Consider the following 17,952-nt stretch of genomic DNA (forward strand, 5'->3'; position numbering starts at 1 on the left):
GGTGAAGATTTCCGTTGTAGTGCTTCTCAAAAAGCTCCTTTTCTTCCCATCCTGTCCCTGCTGCCTCACTCTTCCAGCTTGTATGTGTTAGCCTTCTTCACACAAGTGACGGAGACTTGCTGAGTAGCTCCGCCCTTCGCAATGACAGGTGTGTTCACATTCCTAAAGTCATTTAGTCTCCCAAAGAGAAATGTAGTGCCGTCCAAATAAATGGCATTATTTCTTTCTTTTTTTCTTTTCAACCTATCCTGTTTGTCTGCTTTGTCAAGCAGGTAGTAATACAAGTTTTTATTCCAGACCAGTTTTGCTGTGCGACGGGGTAGTTTGATATTTAGTGTTACAGAATATTTGCAATTTGTCATTTCACCCATTTACATTTTTTTTTTTTTTTGCGGGGTTGGGGGGATCTATCTTATAATATTCACTGTGAAACTTCCCTATTCAGGCTTTTGACCAAATATTAAAGTGTTGTTTTTCTGGCATCTTAAACCTAAGGAACTATGTTGAAGTTAACATCAACACACTGTAGTTCCTCCATAGAAAAGCTACTTTTAGTTAAGTAATTTAGTTATTACCCTGTCTAGTATGAAATTAGTGTTATGCTGCCATCTTGTGATATTGATAGCAAATATGAACCTTTTGGGGTGTGTCAAAATAATTGCTTGCTATTCACAGCAGGGTTGGCTCCTATGCTGAAAAAGAAACATTTTTTTCATATTTTTACGTTCTTAGTATGTAAATCATTTACATTAGACAAAACCGTGTTAAACTATCTATCTATACATTTTCTACATTGCTTATCCTCACAAGGCGCATGGGTATGTTGGAGCCTATCACAGCTAATTGCGGGCAGGAGGCGGGTTACTCCCGGAATTGGTTGCCAGCCAATCACAAGGCGCGTATAACGAAACAACTTACACTGACTGACCTTCATATCTACGGACAATTTAGAATCTTCTTTTAACCTACCGTGAATGTTTTTGTAATGTGGGAGGAAACCTGAGTACTGGAGAAGTACAGGCGAGTTTGGCTTCAAACCTGTGTCCTCAGAACTATGAGGCCAATCTGCTAACAAGCCAACCACTATGCTGCCTGTGTTAAACTAAGATATTTATTATTTTGAGGAAAAGAGGAATATTAATTACACCAGATTGCCGCATAGGCTTGCGACCAGTTCAGGCTGTAGCCCACTTCCTGCCTGAAAATAAACAGGCTCCAGCATGCTCGTGACACGGGTGAGGATAAGCGGTGTAGAAAATGGATGAATGGATTATTCCAATCCAACTTTATTTGTTAAACCCTTTAAAAGCATGCACAGTGCACCAAAGTGCTGCACAAATCAATAAATACCAAATAAATAATAAAACAAAAAAAAGACAAATTAAGACACAAATGTCAGTTAAAAAAACAAACATAAAATCAGGGAAAGCTGTATAATAAAAAAACATGAAAGAGTGCAAATCTCACTCACTCGGTATAAAAGACCAAGGAGAAGAGATGAGTTTTAAGAAGTGAATTAAAGAGGTAAAGTGGAGGTCTGTCAAACATGCTGAGGTAGTTCGGTTCATCGTTTTGGAGCGGCAAAGCAAAAGTTTGCCCCCCTCTGAGCTTCAGCCTGGCGTTCAGGACAGTCAGAAACAGTTGGCTAGCCAAGCTGAGAGAGCGTGAAGGAGCTGAGAAAGGGAGAACTGGATAGATGCATTTCATGATTTAACAGTAAATAAAAGAATTATAAAATGAACCCTGAAGTGCACTGGCAGCCAGTAGTTAAATGACGTGGAGCAGCGTTCTGCACCATCTCCACACGACCAATGGCAGATGCGCTGACACCCACATAGAGTCCCTTACAGTAGTCCAGCCCGGTGGTGACAAAGGCATGGCCAACTGTTTGAAAATGCTGCCTTGAGAGGGTTTGCTTGATCTTGAGTAGCTCCCTCAAGTGATAAAAACCGGCTGTGACAACTCCCTTGATCTGGCAATCAGATTTCAAGTCAGCCTCGTGGTCAGAATGACCGAGGAGCCAAGATCCACTGTGATGGAATTGACGTAGTTTCCCCCCGTTTTCCTTGAAAATAATCGAATAATATAGCATGTTAGTTTGGCACATTTTAATCACGTGCAATTGATGTACTGTACATGTTCGAATTGAGTAGGACTTTGTTCCTAATCCTTTCTATATTATTCCCACCTTGTGAGGAAGGGACTGGATGGGAAAGGACAGGAAAAGGGGCACTGGGCCAAGCGGTGGTGCTGGAGTGTAGTACTATTTTGTAATTTTATTGCTCTGTTTTGTCATTGCGTTCTACTGACTGCTTTCACTTAACCTCCCTCACATGTGATTAAAAAAAAAAAAAAAAAAAACTAGAGGAGACAGGCCAGTGATTCCCAGCCACGTTGCCGTAGAACATCTTAGTCGCCAAGAGACTTCTTTGTTAGAAATCTAACATTAGTTGTATTTTATTCTCGGCTAGGACAAAATTCCTTTTAAAATATTAAATATTCAGTGTTTTCCAATATGAAATATTCACTACAGCAGCCATTGGAGGGATGGAACAGTGTTAAGGTCAAGGGAGTGATAACATGGTGTCCCACCCTCCCCCCACCAAAAAAATAAGTTGTAGTTTAATAACGTACCCAATTCTTGTTCAAATGATCTAAAATGTTAACGTGTAAAGGCTTACTTGAGTTTATCCATCCATCCATTTTCTTTGCCGCTTATCCTCACGAGGGTCGCGGGGAGTGCTGGAGCCTATCCCAGCTGTCAACGGGCACCAGGCGGGGTACACCCTGAACTGGTTGCCACCCAATCACAGGTCACATGGAGACAAACAGCCACAGTCACAATCACATCTAGTGACAATTTAAAGTGTCCAATTAATGTTGCATGTTTTTTTGGATGTGGTAGAAAACTGGAGTGCTGGGAGAACATGCAAACTCCCCACAGGTGGGTCCGCAATTGAACCCGGGACCTCAGAACAGTGAGGCCAATGCTTTCCAGCTGATCCACCGTGCCGCCTACTTAAGTTTATTTTACCTTAATTAAAAGTGGCAATAAATGGCATTATGTTCATTAGAATATGCTTGAAAACACTCAAACATTTGCGGTGCATGTTTTTTTTTTTAGGAAATTCAGTAAAAATACTGAAAAGATGTGGACTTGGCGCATAAAATTCTAAATTCAGTACTCGTATCTTTGTTTGATTGATTGTTTGACCTTATTCCAAAATAAAAATAAAAAAGAAAATTCTGCAAAAGTTGTATCAAGGCAACTGGACTGTTCTCTCTCTCAGCTGTGGGAACCCCTGCGTAAAAGAGAGAACCGGTCAGGGACTTGGTTCAATGCGGACATCGTGGGTTCAGTTCCCACTCGGTCGCAGTGTGAATATGAGTGCGAACGAGTGTCGGTCTGTACATGTGCGCTGTGATTGACTGGCAAACTATCTGCCTCCTGCTTTTCACCCAAAGGCAGCTGAGATGGGCTCAACCTCCATCCGGGCCTGATAAGGATGAGCAGTCCAGCACGAGAAACAGATGGAAAGAGAAGTGCAGGGCAGTGAATATAACGAGTCTACACAACCAGTGTTCAAATTTCAGGTTTTAGTCATAAGGGGAAAAAAATGAGACCAACATAAATCACTTAACCAATTTTTCCACCTTTAATGTGCCCCAACTCTATTAAAGAAAAAGAAAAAGATTCTAAAGGGGAAGTAAAAATAAATGAGTGAATTAATGTGATTGCACAATTAAACTGGGGATGTAGCGGCGTTAAAAAGTAACTCATCAAATTGAAACTAATCAGGAAGAAGAGTTTCCAATCTTGTCTGTGAGTGCCCAATGAAGGAATAATCAATCATCTTATTAGTGTGAGGCCAGCCAAGAAAATGCCACCTTGCATTTTGTTATTGAAGTGATGGACTGTATTGAGATTTAATTGAATTTAGATACATCTTCATAGTTGTTGACAATCATTACACAACATATTTACAGTCTTTATGAAATATTACAATTGGAATTTACATAAACTTTGTACAAAATATGCCTGACTTCAATGCCTGGATCGCAAGGGTCCTTGTGTTAAGTCGTTTGCAGAGAACAAAACATGGACCCGGTAGCCACTGGTGTCTGGAAGTGCTTCAGTTTCAGCAAGGAGGTGCGCTTCATTCATTCCATTAAAAAGAAAGAAAAAGTCCAAAAAGCACATTAACAGCAAAGTTGCGAATTGGTGTTTCATTTGTCTCTTTTTTTTTAAATCTCTATTGAATTGCTCCTTTCTTCCTCTCTTTTTTTCTTGACTGAATGGAAAATTATTTATGTGTAATTCAACTGCAAAACAACAACAGTTAAATAGAATAAATTGATATTTACACGTGAGTATTGATTTATAAAAATGAATCTCTTTTTTTTCTTTTCATATGATTTATATTTATCTACACGGTGTTTTTTTTTTTTGTCAGAACAGAAACCTAACCACAATGAAACGTGTCATACTTCTATCATTCAATTCTACTGTTAAAGATGATTGTGGAATGACGCCATGTTTATGCAGGTACTCGTTGCAATGAAAGGGCAGCCAATTCACATCTTCTACCACCGGTTTGTCCTGCTAAAGTCATTCCTCGCCTCCAAAACTCTTCTTACCACGGCATAAAGTAAGGAAGAGTCAAATGTTATTTTTTGTTCGAGAAAAAAAAAAAGCTAAACACGGTGAAATGGACTTGATCTGGTCCGTGCTGCGAAAGCAAAAAGCAAAAACAAAAGATGTGAAAATGTCCAACAATGTCGCTTCTTCTCGCAATGTCCATCGTATGTTTTTTTTTTTTTTCTTGTTCGGTCCAGCATTGCCACGGCAACCCTTTTTCATCCGTAGGTGCTTTTCTTTTTCCAACTTCCCCGCTTACCCTTTGCGCGATGTCCTCGCTATCGTTTCCATCACAAATGAGATGCAAATGAAATCAAAACGTGAGCATGCGTTTTAAAGGATGTTTTTTTTTTTTTTTTTTTTGGATTTACAGTAATTATAGGAAAATAGACTTGACTCCTTTAAAATGATTTATAAAGCTTTCCCGGATGCAGACGGCTCGGCTACCAAGTAAATAGATACTGAACGAAACAAATCCTTAAAGTATATGCAAACACAAGCATAAATATTTGATCCACAGAGAGTAAGCTACGAATGACAAGTATTAGTGATATATTGAAATTCTCGCACCATTACTGTCCTTTGAAAACTCTTGTTTTTAAAGTGTTTGTCCGATCCGCAGAAGGTGTTTCCCAAATGCTAGAAGAGTCACAGAAGTGTTGGTGCTGCTGCTGCTGCTCGTCTGTCCAAAAATGTCTTTGCATTCTTCTCGAGTCGTCTAAAAGGAACCCGCTGAAAGGCGCTGCGCCGATTCTCTCTCATTCACGTAAACACACCGTCTCGCTATTCCCGCTAAATTCCCCGCTTCCCATCTTCGCGCGCCTGCCTCAAGATGGCGGCCGGGCTTAATGAACGTAGTAGAGCCAGTAGACCACATTGAAGAAGGAGAAGACGGTGGGGAAGATCATCCTGGACCACTTATCGATAGAGTTCACGTCGGACAAGTCCGGGATGTTCACCTTGAGCTGCGAAGCCCGTCTCCGTAGGCGCGACTTCTTCTGAGCGTGGCGCTCCAAGGCGCTGTGGCCATAGTTCTGGCGGGCCATGGCCGCCCTGCGGTACTGCAGCGTGGAGCTGTCGTAGGCCAGCATGGTATTGCGGGGGTCTCCGGGCGCTCCCAAACCCCGAGACAGATCTCCGGCTCCCCCCATTTCATTCTTCATCTCCAGAGTGCTGAAGAGGATGTTGTCGTCGGGAGTCATCTGCAGCGTGAGGTTGCAAAGATAGGTGGAGCCGTGAGAAGTGACTGACTGCTCGCGGGAAATCTAAGAAAGCTAAAGGTCAGCTACACGGTGCAGGCATGAAGTGAACATTATGTTTACTATGTAGTAGAGGTAATGCACATTGTTGCTAATGTCTTAGAAAAGCACTGGAGTGGAACCTCTTTGCCAGTCAAACTGTTTGGAATTTACAGAGGACTAACTAAGAATTCTGACTTTTGATACATTCACACGGTCATGATTTTGGTATTCACTGTTTTTGTCCTCAGACCAAAGCCCCGTCTAATATAAAAGCATTCCTTTAGGGCCAACTTGGTGCTAAGGAACTGTGTTATAAAGGGGTGCTGAAAAGTAGTGTCCCCTGCCATCTTGTGGGACTGATGTCTCTTGTTTGGTGGGATATTTAGTCATGGATTACATTTTTTTTTATTGTGACTGACTCTGTAGGCATAAACTGAACATGTCATGAGTCTCCCTGCTGGGAAAAGGACAATGACAACCTCTTACACTGCCATTTGAAGCGTTTTGATTTTTACTCCTTCACTTTTACGTCAGATACTTTTTGATTTAGAGCAGCGCCTTTAAAAATGGGGTACGAGTACTTGTGGTAAGAGAGCTACTTCTAGTGGTACACAAAAGAGTCGCTGAATTCAATGCTTTGGTTGTACATAGAGTCTTTTTTTTAAATCCACTAGAGTACAGTTTTTTTTAAGAACAGTTCAGTTATATTTAACTTTTATGGGTTTTTTGGGGGGAGGTGGTTGCAAGATGGATTTGTGAAATCAGCATCTGTATTTAAGCGTTGTGCTGCAGTGTATTTTTTTTTCTTTTTGTCATTTAGCGTTTTCTGTCCCTCGCATGGGGCCATGCTGGACTTATTTTGTTTTCCGCTATTCTCCGCAATTTAAGCACAGTGTCAATAATAACCAATATTATACATTATTAGACCTACAAACCTACAGTACAACCTACACTGCCTAATTTAATGAACAGTGGAGCCTACTCTTTTACGGTCTTTAAAGCAATGATGAAATTCTTCAAGCAATGAAGGCAAAATAAAAAATAATAGATAACCCTTATCTCACATTGCCTTCCCGTACGTGGTTTGCATGTACTCGTGTTCTCAAAGTGCTTATAAGTATTCCAGCTTCTATACACATTTCAAAATCACGCTTCTGAGGTTAACTGAAGACTGCAAATTGCGCATAATATTAAGATTGATTAGCTTTTATTGGATGTGTCCTGCAGTTGGCCAGAAACCAGTCCAAGACTTAGCCCACTTCTCACTCATTCAGCTGAAGACAAACACGACAGGAGATGATAGATGACAGTCTTTGAGGTGAGGTGTCCTTTGGAAATTCCATAGAAACATATTCAAAATCCAAACAAATAGGAGGAATGGTTAGGTTTTGATTTATGAGGTTCCACTGTGCATTTTCTAAACTATTGATCATCTGCCACTGTATATGATCATATAACCACAGCACTATGACACGGCATTCCCAGAAAAGCAAAAACACGCTCCACAAACTAATTCCGTCTCAGAATTTCAACCGGCGTGGCTAAAATTCTATCGATTCTCAACAAAGACAAACATAATTAAATCAAAGAGGAAGCAAGGCAAAGGAAAATGTGACAGGAGAAGGTTGAGAGAGGAACTGTAGGGACTTGGCAGAGATGGAGGAGACGCTAAAAAGGTTCAGGTGGGTCAGGAAAGGTGAATTGACTTGAACATTTCTTCATCCATCGCCTGACTTCTGGGGGAAACGTCCCAGTATCAGCTAATTATCAGCTCTTGTTGGAAATTGAGTATTTGTTTTTGAAGTGAAACCACTAGAAGTCATGACACTGAAATGATCGAACGATCCCATTGTGACTTTACTGTATTTGTATCTCAATTATGCCACTAGAGCTACTGATGCTTTGTCCTCTTGTGTCATAGCTGTAATTGTCGATTTTAATGTACAGCTCAAGTTGAATTTAGGGTAAGCCTGCAGAAATTAAGCTGCTAAGCCGTGGACGTCAGGAAAATGCATGAAGAGCAAACCAAGAGAGGGAGAGAAAAAACACAATGGTGGAAGTGATGATCAAAGTTGCCTTTAAAAATCTAGAGAACTCAAAGAAATGCACAAAAAAAAAAAAAAACTAAGAGCATTTTCCTCTGATCGGGATCGATTCAGATAGATGACATCATTAGTTTGGACTTTCAAAACCTCCAGTACCTTATTTCTTTGCTCGCCTAGTCCTAATGCGGCATCGTCCACAAAGATGGGATCCCACATCGAGTCATACGCGTCAATTTCCCTCTGTTTCATTCTGGCATACAGAGCATCATCTCTCTGAACTACATTTCCCACCAGCCACTGCAAGCATACAAAATCAGCACTGTTACTCCTTGGAAGGTGTAGCTTGCCACACTCACAAGGAAAGGGTGGTTGTTGTTGTTTTTCTTATTTTTTTTTTTTTTATGTTGCTGTTGTTGCCGCTAGTCTTCAGGATTTTAAAAAAAAATAGGAGGCCCCATCCTGGGATTTTTGCAAAGCGCCTTGGCCTTTTGAGAGAGACAGCAACATGGAGATCAAGTGCAACAATGCCACTTCTGCATTCACTCCTTCGGAACCACACACAAGTATAAATGGAGTGTAAAGAGACATTCAGCGTTGGTCACATTGATCTGGAGAGAAGAGGTCATTGGCAACCATCACACACACACACACAGATATATAGATATAGATATAGATATAGATATCGAGAGAACAAATCTCACAGAGGCAGTGCCAGCACGTGTACCTTGTTGGGGTCGGGTCTGAGCTTTTCATTATTAGCCGTGGCTGCCTTCTCGGCGGCTTTCTTCTGCCGTTGCGGGCCCTGGCCAAAGAAGATGTAGTTGACAAAGGCGTACTCCAGCAGGGCGAGGAAGACGAACACGAAGCAGCCCATCAGGTACATGTCTATGGCCTTCACGTAAGGGATCTTCGGGAGCGTCTCTCGCAAGTGTGTGTTGATGGTGGTCATGGTCAGCACCGTGGTGATCCCTGGGAAGCAGCCACAGCATTAAGGAGAACATGAAGTCAAAGCCAAAACACAGAGTGGGGTGCTAAGGAAATTTTATGACATTTCAATGAATTGGTTGGAAAATTAACCCATTCGTGGGCAGCGTCCCATTTTTGGGACATCATGATTTTCACGCATTATATCCTTCAGTATATCAAAATATTTAAGTGGTTTAATCTGAAGCCACAATTTGGTATCAAGAGAGAATAACTCATCAGTGAAAGTTAGCACGGAGTTATTTCCCTTTCCTTTCTGACCCAACATGGCTGCCTCAAGTACACGTGGAGCGTTTTCCAAGAGAAGAAAGGGAGAAAGGCCAGTATGCAACCAAGTTTGTTTTCAAAATGCTAATCCATCAGTACTATTAATGCGTAAGTGTTGTTCTAGAATAAGAATTAATTAATAAACATATCCCTAGTATGGACCACTTCACAGAACTGATAACATACCCATCCCAGTTTTGGGAGGCTGCCCGCAAATGGGTACATCTTTTTTGCCCTTTGTTTTATGCGTGAAACAAAAAAAGAAGTGTTATTTCCTTGATTGTGGTCTGTTAGGAGACTTTTATCTCAATAAGGCAAAAAATTGCTGCCCTGCCCATGAATGGGTTAGTATTTATTTACGACAGATGTATCTTCTACACAAGCATTATTGTATTGTATTGTAAATCATAGTTTAAGTAAATAATTGGACGAAAAGCACTTCTAGGAATAAACAACCAATCATTGAAAAATAGTGGTGGTAACTGAGCCAGTCTTCTGTGTGATCTGTGTGACAATATACAAACCAGTTAATTGTGTGCTTTTCATGAGCTTGCTACATGTCAGTGATGTAGTAAACTGAGGACCCCACGTGTGTACACTGTTGGCATGAAATTGGAATCCCAAAACGGCCCAACAATTTGGAATTCCAGGAAGATTTTCAAGACAAATTTGCCTATAAAATTGATTCCAAAGTGCAATTTGCTGGTATCAAAGCATTAACTAGTATATGCAAATCTTTTTTTTTCCTTTTCTTTCGGCTTGTCCCGTTAGGGGTCGCCACAGCGTGTCATCTTTTTCCACCTAAGCCCATCTCATGCATCCTCCTCTCTCACACCCACTGTCCTCATGTCCGCCTCACAACATCCATCAACCTTTTCTTTGTAGTAACTAGTTATCCTGTTACTAATATACACAAATATTCTGTAAAAATATTTTCTTTTCGTCTTACTATTAGAATTACTGTCATTACTGTTGTACTTATTCATTATGCCCATATAATAAAATGCTCCAGAAATAGCTCCTAAAACCATGCTACAATTAAAGTGTATGGGTGTTTATGAGTTAATGAGTATTTATAATGTATGCAATTATGTATCCAAAAGGATAACAAACTGGAGACTGAATAAATTGCAAACTGCTATCAAACATCTGCTGTTAGTCAAGAGCACACATCACCTGCTTTACGTGATGTTGTGTTTTTACGTACACGCGTTGTGCTTGATACAAACAAATCATCTGCATGCACAATCTGCATTCGGTCAGATTATAAATAACGCGTGGGTCTGTGTAGCTCGCAGCCTTGTGTCTCATTGGCCACGCTCGCCCGCCGCTGCACGTTAGTGGGACGGCGCAAGCAGGCAGATCAGGAAATTACGTTGGCCTCCAAACATCCCATGCGGGGTTCCAACCTGCACGTGTCCCACTTTGGAACCCAAATGGTGCATGACACGAGTGACACACATAAACGCTCAGAGAGCTCGCGGAGCTCCAGCCGTCCGAGTTGAACAGAAAAATCGAGCTTCATGGCATTTTATCTGAGCGTGGCTAAGAAATGTGAAAAAGCGCGTTAACGTAATGGGCCTTCACTTGGCTAGCCGGTGAGAGACAGACAGGCAGAGAGAAAGACAGCCAGGCTTCAAGGTCGCGCCGCTTTGGCTCTCTCTGCGTGAGTCATGCATGGAGTCATCTGAACGGCAGACATTTAGCTAGGCAGCCTATCACAGTCTGCTATCAGTAGCATGCTTGAAGCTAATGAGAAAAGCAGTCAAAACACACATCAGACAGAAGCACGACAGACACAATGTATGTGGAACGGCTTTTCATGATGTAACTCGAGGTTATTGTTCGCAGCGGCCTGGCCGTCCTACCCAGGGCCACTCTGGCAGCAGAGGCATCGTAGTTGATCCAAAAGGAGACCCAGGAGAGGATGGTAATCAGGATGGAAGGCATGTATGTCTGCAGGATGAAGTAACCAATGTTCCTCTTCAGTTTGAAGCTGAGGGACAGCCGGGGATAGGAACCTGATGGAGGAAGAGGAAGAAAGTGGAAATGCCGTTGTCCATGCTGAGCAATTGTGGATGAAAGTAAGGTCAAATCCGGGGCTATCAATCCATGAAGTTTTCATATCAGATATAGAAGATTAGATTTCACTTGGGCTTTTATTGTATTCAAGGATAGACTAGCTACTGGTCCCTCTTTTGGTTCAACATTTCCACACACACACACTTTTACAATCCAGACAATCGTATGCAATGACATCAGTGTTGCTTTCAGTGTCATGAGTTGGGGTGGGGGTGGGGCAGTCAATCCCTGAAACACTGTACAGGTTTGGTCAGTGAGAAGAATAAGTGTTGCTTCGGCTACCTGTGGAGAAGACCACCTTCGTGGAGATGAGTTTGTAGTCGACGATGGAAAACTGTGGCAACTCGATCCTGTCAACGCCAGAAACGGCACCTTCTCCCCCTCGCCAATAGAACTCGATATCGTCTGTAGTGTAGCCGTCTGTGGAGCAGAAAGCAAAAGGCTTCACACTTGGGGAAACATCTCATCTCAATTTGTGGACATCATGACAACCACGGGGGCCGTCGTGGAGCGTTCAAAGAGTGCTAGGGTCTGTGGGAATATCGCTTGTGAGTTTTTCAGCTTTTAGCGTTAATGCTGATTCTTTAGCGTATGTTTTATTATGTACAGTACACTTTAGAGCAATTGTAGCATAAACCCTCATCTTATAAATATACCAAGAGATCAGTTGGTAAGTTTTTTTTAGAGAGTAGCGACTAAGGGCAACCAGACAATGGACCGCTGCAGCTAAGTGGCATGTACATGAATGTTGTTACTTCTAGACATGTATCATCCTCAATTATTACAATATGTTAAACCAATAAGTGAGCAACGGTGTTTACTTAATCATTTTCGGAACCCTGGCTGAGTAAGTACTAGAAATTATATCATTCCTAGTCGAGGAAGCGGGAAATAGGAACTGCTCCAAATACCAGTTAGTGTTTGCACAAAAACCTCAGGCTTGAGCTATAAAACAAAGCAAAACAAAAAAATGTCAGGAAAAGCATACTAGAAGCTCTGAACTTTCTTTGGGGGACGCTTAGTATGTTCTCAGTTGTGCCCTGACTCCAATTAAACATGAGTTTGAAAGTGGCTCATTCTGAACAAAGCCACATCCCTACTCATAAAGCGCTGTACACATTTGTGTTACATTTTCAATGTTGGTTATTTTTACTTTCGCAATTGAAATGATTGAAAATAAAATCAAATGACTTTTACAGATGATAGGACACATTAAACAGTTTCAAAATGAGTTCTTGTTCTCATTTTTCTAAGATCGCAAAAACCTGGTATTTGAATACAGTTGTGGAGACTTTTTATATCCACTGTGTACTTGCTACGAATGATCAAATGTTACTTGACATACTGTGTGTGTTATGATATTGTAGTCTTCTTTCATTCTATTGTTTCCTATGTAAAATTGCCAAAATACAAACAAATCAGAGGTAAACCAATGTTCGGCCAGAGGTTCCCGTAAATGATTTATGCCTCGGTTGCAACCCAGCATGCAAAACCAGTGGTGAAGTCCCTGTTGGTGGTGCACGGGGCTATCCGAGCTTTTAAGACTCAGGTCTGTTAAAAATGTATCAAGTTTATCAAGTCAAATGAGAGTTCTCGGCGCTCATTAGTCTGAATAAAATAGCATGTTCTGGGATGAAGCAATTGCAACGTTAAAACCGCTGCCAGTTAATCCATATGAGAGCACATACTGTCTGCTGATCAAAACCGGGCCTGCGTGCTTCGGTGTGTGTGTGTGTGTGTGTGGTGTGTGTGTCTGTGTGTGTGTGTGTGTGTGAGTGTGTGTGTGTGTGTGTGTGTGTGTGTGCGTGCGTGCGCGCGCTTGACAGGAGCGGAGGAGAGGAAGGGAAAAAAAAGAGGTTACGAGTGATGGAGAGAAAGAGATAAAAAGGCTGCCGGATGAGAGTGTGCAAAGAAAAGAGAAGAGGAAGTGATGAGGAGAGAGATGGCAAGCGTAATGGAAGAGGAGCAGAGAGAGGCGGTTCTGACCCACCACTGTTTTTCTTCTTTTTTTTTTTACCCGCCACTTAATGCCGGCAACGCTGTGATGAAACCCAGAAAGAGTGAGCCCTACACCGCATCCCAGCCCCATAATCCTCCTCCCCAGGGACCCAGATAAAGCACAACGAGGACCTCATCTTTGTCTCTCATATTCCACCCCCCGCCCCTTCATAGTCCTGTAAAATCACAAACGCCATGACAAACGAAACTCTTGGTAACTTGAAAACATGGCAACGTAACATCTACAAACATTGGACCTAATCAAGCCAGTGTAGTCGAATTAATTAGGGTGGATGTTATCAGTCGGTGAACCATTAGTGATGTTCCCCCTTCTGTATCTCCTCGGATCTCAGCAGCCTCTCTCAGCATTTTACATCCCGCCTTATCACGTCGCTTTCTATCTTGCGCTTTCTTCAAAAACCCACAGACCTGCGTGCGTATGTGGGATCTACGTCGGCGAGTGGGAGTGAGAGCCCGTTGTCAGGGACGACGGTACTTACAGCTTTCGATCTCCAGGGTGCAGTTTTGCTCGTCGAGAGGGTAACGGCGCAGGTCCATCATGCAGGCTGCCGTGGTGGTGATCCTAAACACACAAAATACACCCGTCCGTTTGCTCTGCGCTTCTTTAAAGCAGGAGAATACCAAATATTCATAGAACAATACAATAATAGACAATATTATCAAGTGTGAGCTTTTCACTCGACAGTGCTAACTGGAGCTCCATTTGTACTACACAGTGGTTACAAGCATGATCTTTACCAGTAAAGGGGTAGCAGATAGCAAATATTTGTTGTGAATGCCAAAATGTCCAAAATGAAGTTTTGTCTTTTTTGAAGATGCCTGTGAATATTCTAATTCATCCAGGTCATTCCATTCTCGGGCCTTTGAATCCATCACTGCTGGACTGTTCTGGTGATCTCACACGACATTTCCCTTCTCATTATTTTGGTAATTGGAATTTTGGATACGCAGTACCTGTATGGGAGGTTTTATGTGATTATTCAGTTCTTATCAATTAACTAAAGCATGTCTTTACCATTATGATGATTGTAAAAATAGAAGACTGTAATTGGTTGAATGAATAGATGGGATCATTTATGTACATGCTATTGATGTCTTTACCATTATGCTCTTTTGTCCTTACAGTTGCAAAAAAAATTGGATTTTAATGTGCCACTGCCTCTTACTCTGACAAAAAAGGATTGTCTGTACTATGAATGCCTAATATTTGCAATCTTCAATTATTAAATTGAAATTGGAAATAGAACTTTAATAAGCATGGCTGTTTCAGCATGGGAGGCATTTACCCAGATAAAAAAAAAATTTTGCTAAATCTTAATTTGTCTCAATGATCAATTTATACAAAAATGACCCACATAGTGACCGTGACTTAAAAAAAATGTGGTCCACGAATGTTGGCGCTCAAATTTCCACGCCTGTCCGCATACATGTGCGTGCGTGTTCCCTGACATTTCCGCCATGCACATGTCCCTGATATTTGCTCTGGGTGGGAATGGAGAGGGTGGGGGGAGGTCACCCAGTGTGCAAAGTAAAAATGTAAGAATAACAAAATATCACCATCCAAGCTGAGATGCTATACGATTTACGTAAATGTTTAATATGAAGGATACTGCCATTTGTCTGTGTGTAGCCAGAAAAGACTACATAAAGCAAGCTTCAGTAGACAGCATAACCAATCTTAAGTCTTGTACACATAAAATTGCTTGAAAAATATGATGTATGTTTCCCCCTAAATCAACTTGGATAGTTGGATGGTGCAGATTACCCATGACACTAATAAGGAAAGAAAAAAGATGGCTGGATGGACGAGTAGGTCCTTAAATGCCCCATCAAATCACGCCATCACTATATTTAAAATTATTTTTTAAAAAAAAATCTTCTTGCAGTTTCAAACAGCTGCCCCTTGACAAGTCTGTGATCATCACGGAACAAGAATTATAGCACACGTCGACACACGTCCCTGTTTTTGAAAAACAACTACAGGGCTTTGAAAAGGTTAGCTACAGCAACAAAGGCACAACGTTGATGACAGCGATCTCATACGCTAAAGCAGGAGGCTGGCGCAGTTTGGAGATTGAGCAATAAGAAGCGGCGTCATGCACAGGGCATACAGACTGAAGGAAAATACCAAAAACATGACATAGAAGAAGCTAGGCTTGGTTTTGCTAACTGCCCAATTCCGTGGAACTTGGGACATTGTGTAAAATGTATTCAAAAACAGAATACAATGATTACAAATCCTTTTCAACGCTCAATTTAATAGACAACAATAACAATATATTTAATGTTTAAGATGCTCAAGATTATTTTGAATGTGATCCCTGCAAAACATTAAAAAAAAAAAAAGCTGAGACAGGGGCAACAAAAGATTGGTAAAGTTGAGGATTGGTCAAAAAAAAAAAACACTTTGGAACATTCCACATGAGAACAGGTTAATTGGAAACGGGTGGCTGTCGGTATTGGGGAAAAAAGGAGTGTCCCCAAAAGGCATTTTTGTTCATGAATGAGGCTAAAAGGTGAACTTTTGTGGTAACTGCTTGTAAACAACTCGTGAGTAGATAGTCCAACTGTTTAGGAAAAACATTTCTCAACATACAATTGCAAGGAATTTAGGGATTTCATCATCGAGAGTCCAAAATATCCTGAAAAGATTCTGAGGATCTGGAGAAATCTCAGCACGTAAGTGGCAAGGTTGAAAACCAGAAACCCTTCCATTCCTCACATGGCACTCCATGAAAAACAGGAATCAGTGTGTAAAAGATATTGTCGCATGGCCTCAGGAACACTTCAAAAAACATTGTCAGTTAACTGTTTGTCGCTACAGCTACAAATGCAAGTTAAAACTCTACCTTGTAAAGTGAAAGCCATACATCAACAATACCCAGAAACTCATCCAACTTCTCTGGGCATGTGCTCATCTGAGATGGACTGACGCAAAGTGGAAAAATGTACTGTGGTCTGATGAGTCCATCCATCAATTATCTGAGCCACCTATCCTCACAAGGACCGCGGAGTGCTGGAGCATAGGCTCAGCTATCTTGGGGCAGAAGGCGGCGCACCATAGTGCCCAGAGAAAACCAACGCAGGCACGAGGAGTACATGCAATCTCCACACAGGCGGTGCCGGAATTTGAACCCCAATTCTCAGAGCTGTGAGGCTGATGTCGCCCACTGTACCGCCATCTGATGAGTCCACTTTTCAAATTGTTTTTGGAGCTCATGATCGGTGCCCTTCGGGCCCAAGAGGAAAAGTGGTGCGTTAGTGCCAGAGGTGGAACCAAGTCACTTGCTGTTTCACTTCTTTGACCTCAAGTCCTGGCTCAGAACCCAAATTGAGACAGGCAAGTCGCAATGCAAATTGCAAGTCATACACCTTGAGTTACTGGTCTTTTTGAGTCCTTTTAACAACAAAATTAAAATATTTTTACTATATAGCGTATACAGTATAATACATGTATTTTAAAATCCATATTATGTATAAAAATTAATTTGATGTACAAGTCTATTAAACCATTAAGAAAACTAGGGGCCAGATGAAAACATTAATTCCTGATTTCTGTTGTACTGTTTTTCTTGTTGTTGTTGTTGTTTTTCATGAAACCATTGCTTTTGGTCATGTGTGAAACATTAGCATCTTGGTCAATTCATTTACAAGAGCATACCCATCGGGGTGTTATGAGTCTAAAGATAAACTACAGTGTGGTATACGTCGAACGTTAATAATAATCAACAATAGCTGCAGCATTATCTTGTCCCTATTGATATCTTCCTGTAGCTATGATGTTTTTGTTTCTGAGTGCTTTGGTAAAAGTACCAAGTCTTTTCAAGTCAATGGGTTCAAGTCCAAGTCCAGTCGTGACTCATTCCTGTTCTAGTCCAAGTCGCTTTTCACGTCTTGTAACATATTGTCAAGTCGAATATAGAGTAACCAAGTTCGTGACTCAAGCCTGACAAGAGTCCAAGTCATGTGACTTGAGTTCACACCTCTGGTTAGTGCCATGGCATGTGTCACTTGCACATCTATGAAAGCACCATTAATGTTTAAGACTACAAACAAGTTTTAGAGCAACACGTGCTGCCATCCAAGCAATATCTTTTTTTTTCTGGGACGTGCCTGCCTATTTCAGCAAGACAATCCCGAACCACATTAGACTGGCCTGCCAGCTGTTCAGACGTCTCCCATTGCAAATCTGTGTTCCATTATGTATCGCACAACAGTTATGACGACGGAGACCCCATCCAATGATCCACATTGTATATAGACAATACTGTGCAAAGGTCAGCATCTTCACTGTGTTATGATCATTTAGCAAACAAAACCTCTTTGACATCAATTTAACTTAACCCCATTTGGCAGCCCCCAACTTGCCACCACTCTTTTCTCTGCCACTTGTTGTGCGAAATTGTACATGAACAGAATTGGGACCATTGTTAGGTTATCTTATGTCACGTAAAAAAAGGGACACATCAGCCGCATCTGACAGTTCCTCTTGGCATACTCCCTCCTACACGCACATGACAACGTAGTCCGAGCTGAGTTGGGCAAGGCCAAAGCCCGGAGGCTGTCTGGATGCAACCATAAAAACGTCATCTACGCCTTTAAGCTACACACACCTACACACACACTGATTGATGTAAAACACGATGGCATCATTCCAACGTTAACAATAATATAT

The 17,952-nt window shown here is 41.5% G+C and overlaps 1 protein-coding gene across 1 annotated transcript in view; it reads right to left on the reverse strand.

Moving 5' to 3' along the window:
• Positions 1–3,671: 3,671 nt before the first annotated feature.
• The window catches only part of gabrb2a (gamma-aminobutyric acid type A receptor subunit beta2a), a 37,160-nt gene continuing 22,879 nt past the window's right edge, over positions 3,672–17,952 (reverse strand). The window contains exons 5-10 of the mRNA XM_061836132.1: positions 13,757–13,839; positions 11,541–11,678; positions 11,045–11,197; positions 8,650–8,894; positions 8,082–8,222; positions 3,672–5,841 (exon numbers count right to left, since the gene is read on the reverse strand). Of these exons, the coding sequence (XP_061692116.1) occupies positions 5,485–5,841; positions 8,082–8,222; positions 8,650–8,894; positions 11,045–11,197; positions 11,541–11,678; positions 13,757–13,839 (1,117 nt within the window). The 3' untranslated portion in view covers positions 3,672–5,484. The remainder of the gene's footprint in view (positions 5,842–8,081; positions 8,223–8,649; positions 8,895–11,044; positions 11,198–11,540; positions 11,679–13,756; positions 13,840–17,952) is intronic.

The sequence above is a fragment of the Syngnathoides biaculeatus genome, chromosome 11 (assembly GCF_019802595.1).
Source record: "Syngnathoides biaculeatus isolate LvHL_M chromosome 11, ASM1980259v1, whole genome shotgun sequence".
NCBI lineage: Eukaryota > Metazoa > Chordata > Actinopteri > Syngnathiformes > Syngnathidae > Syngnathoides > Syngnathoides biaculeatus.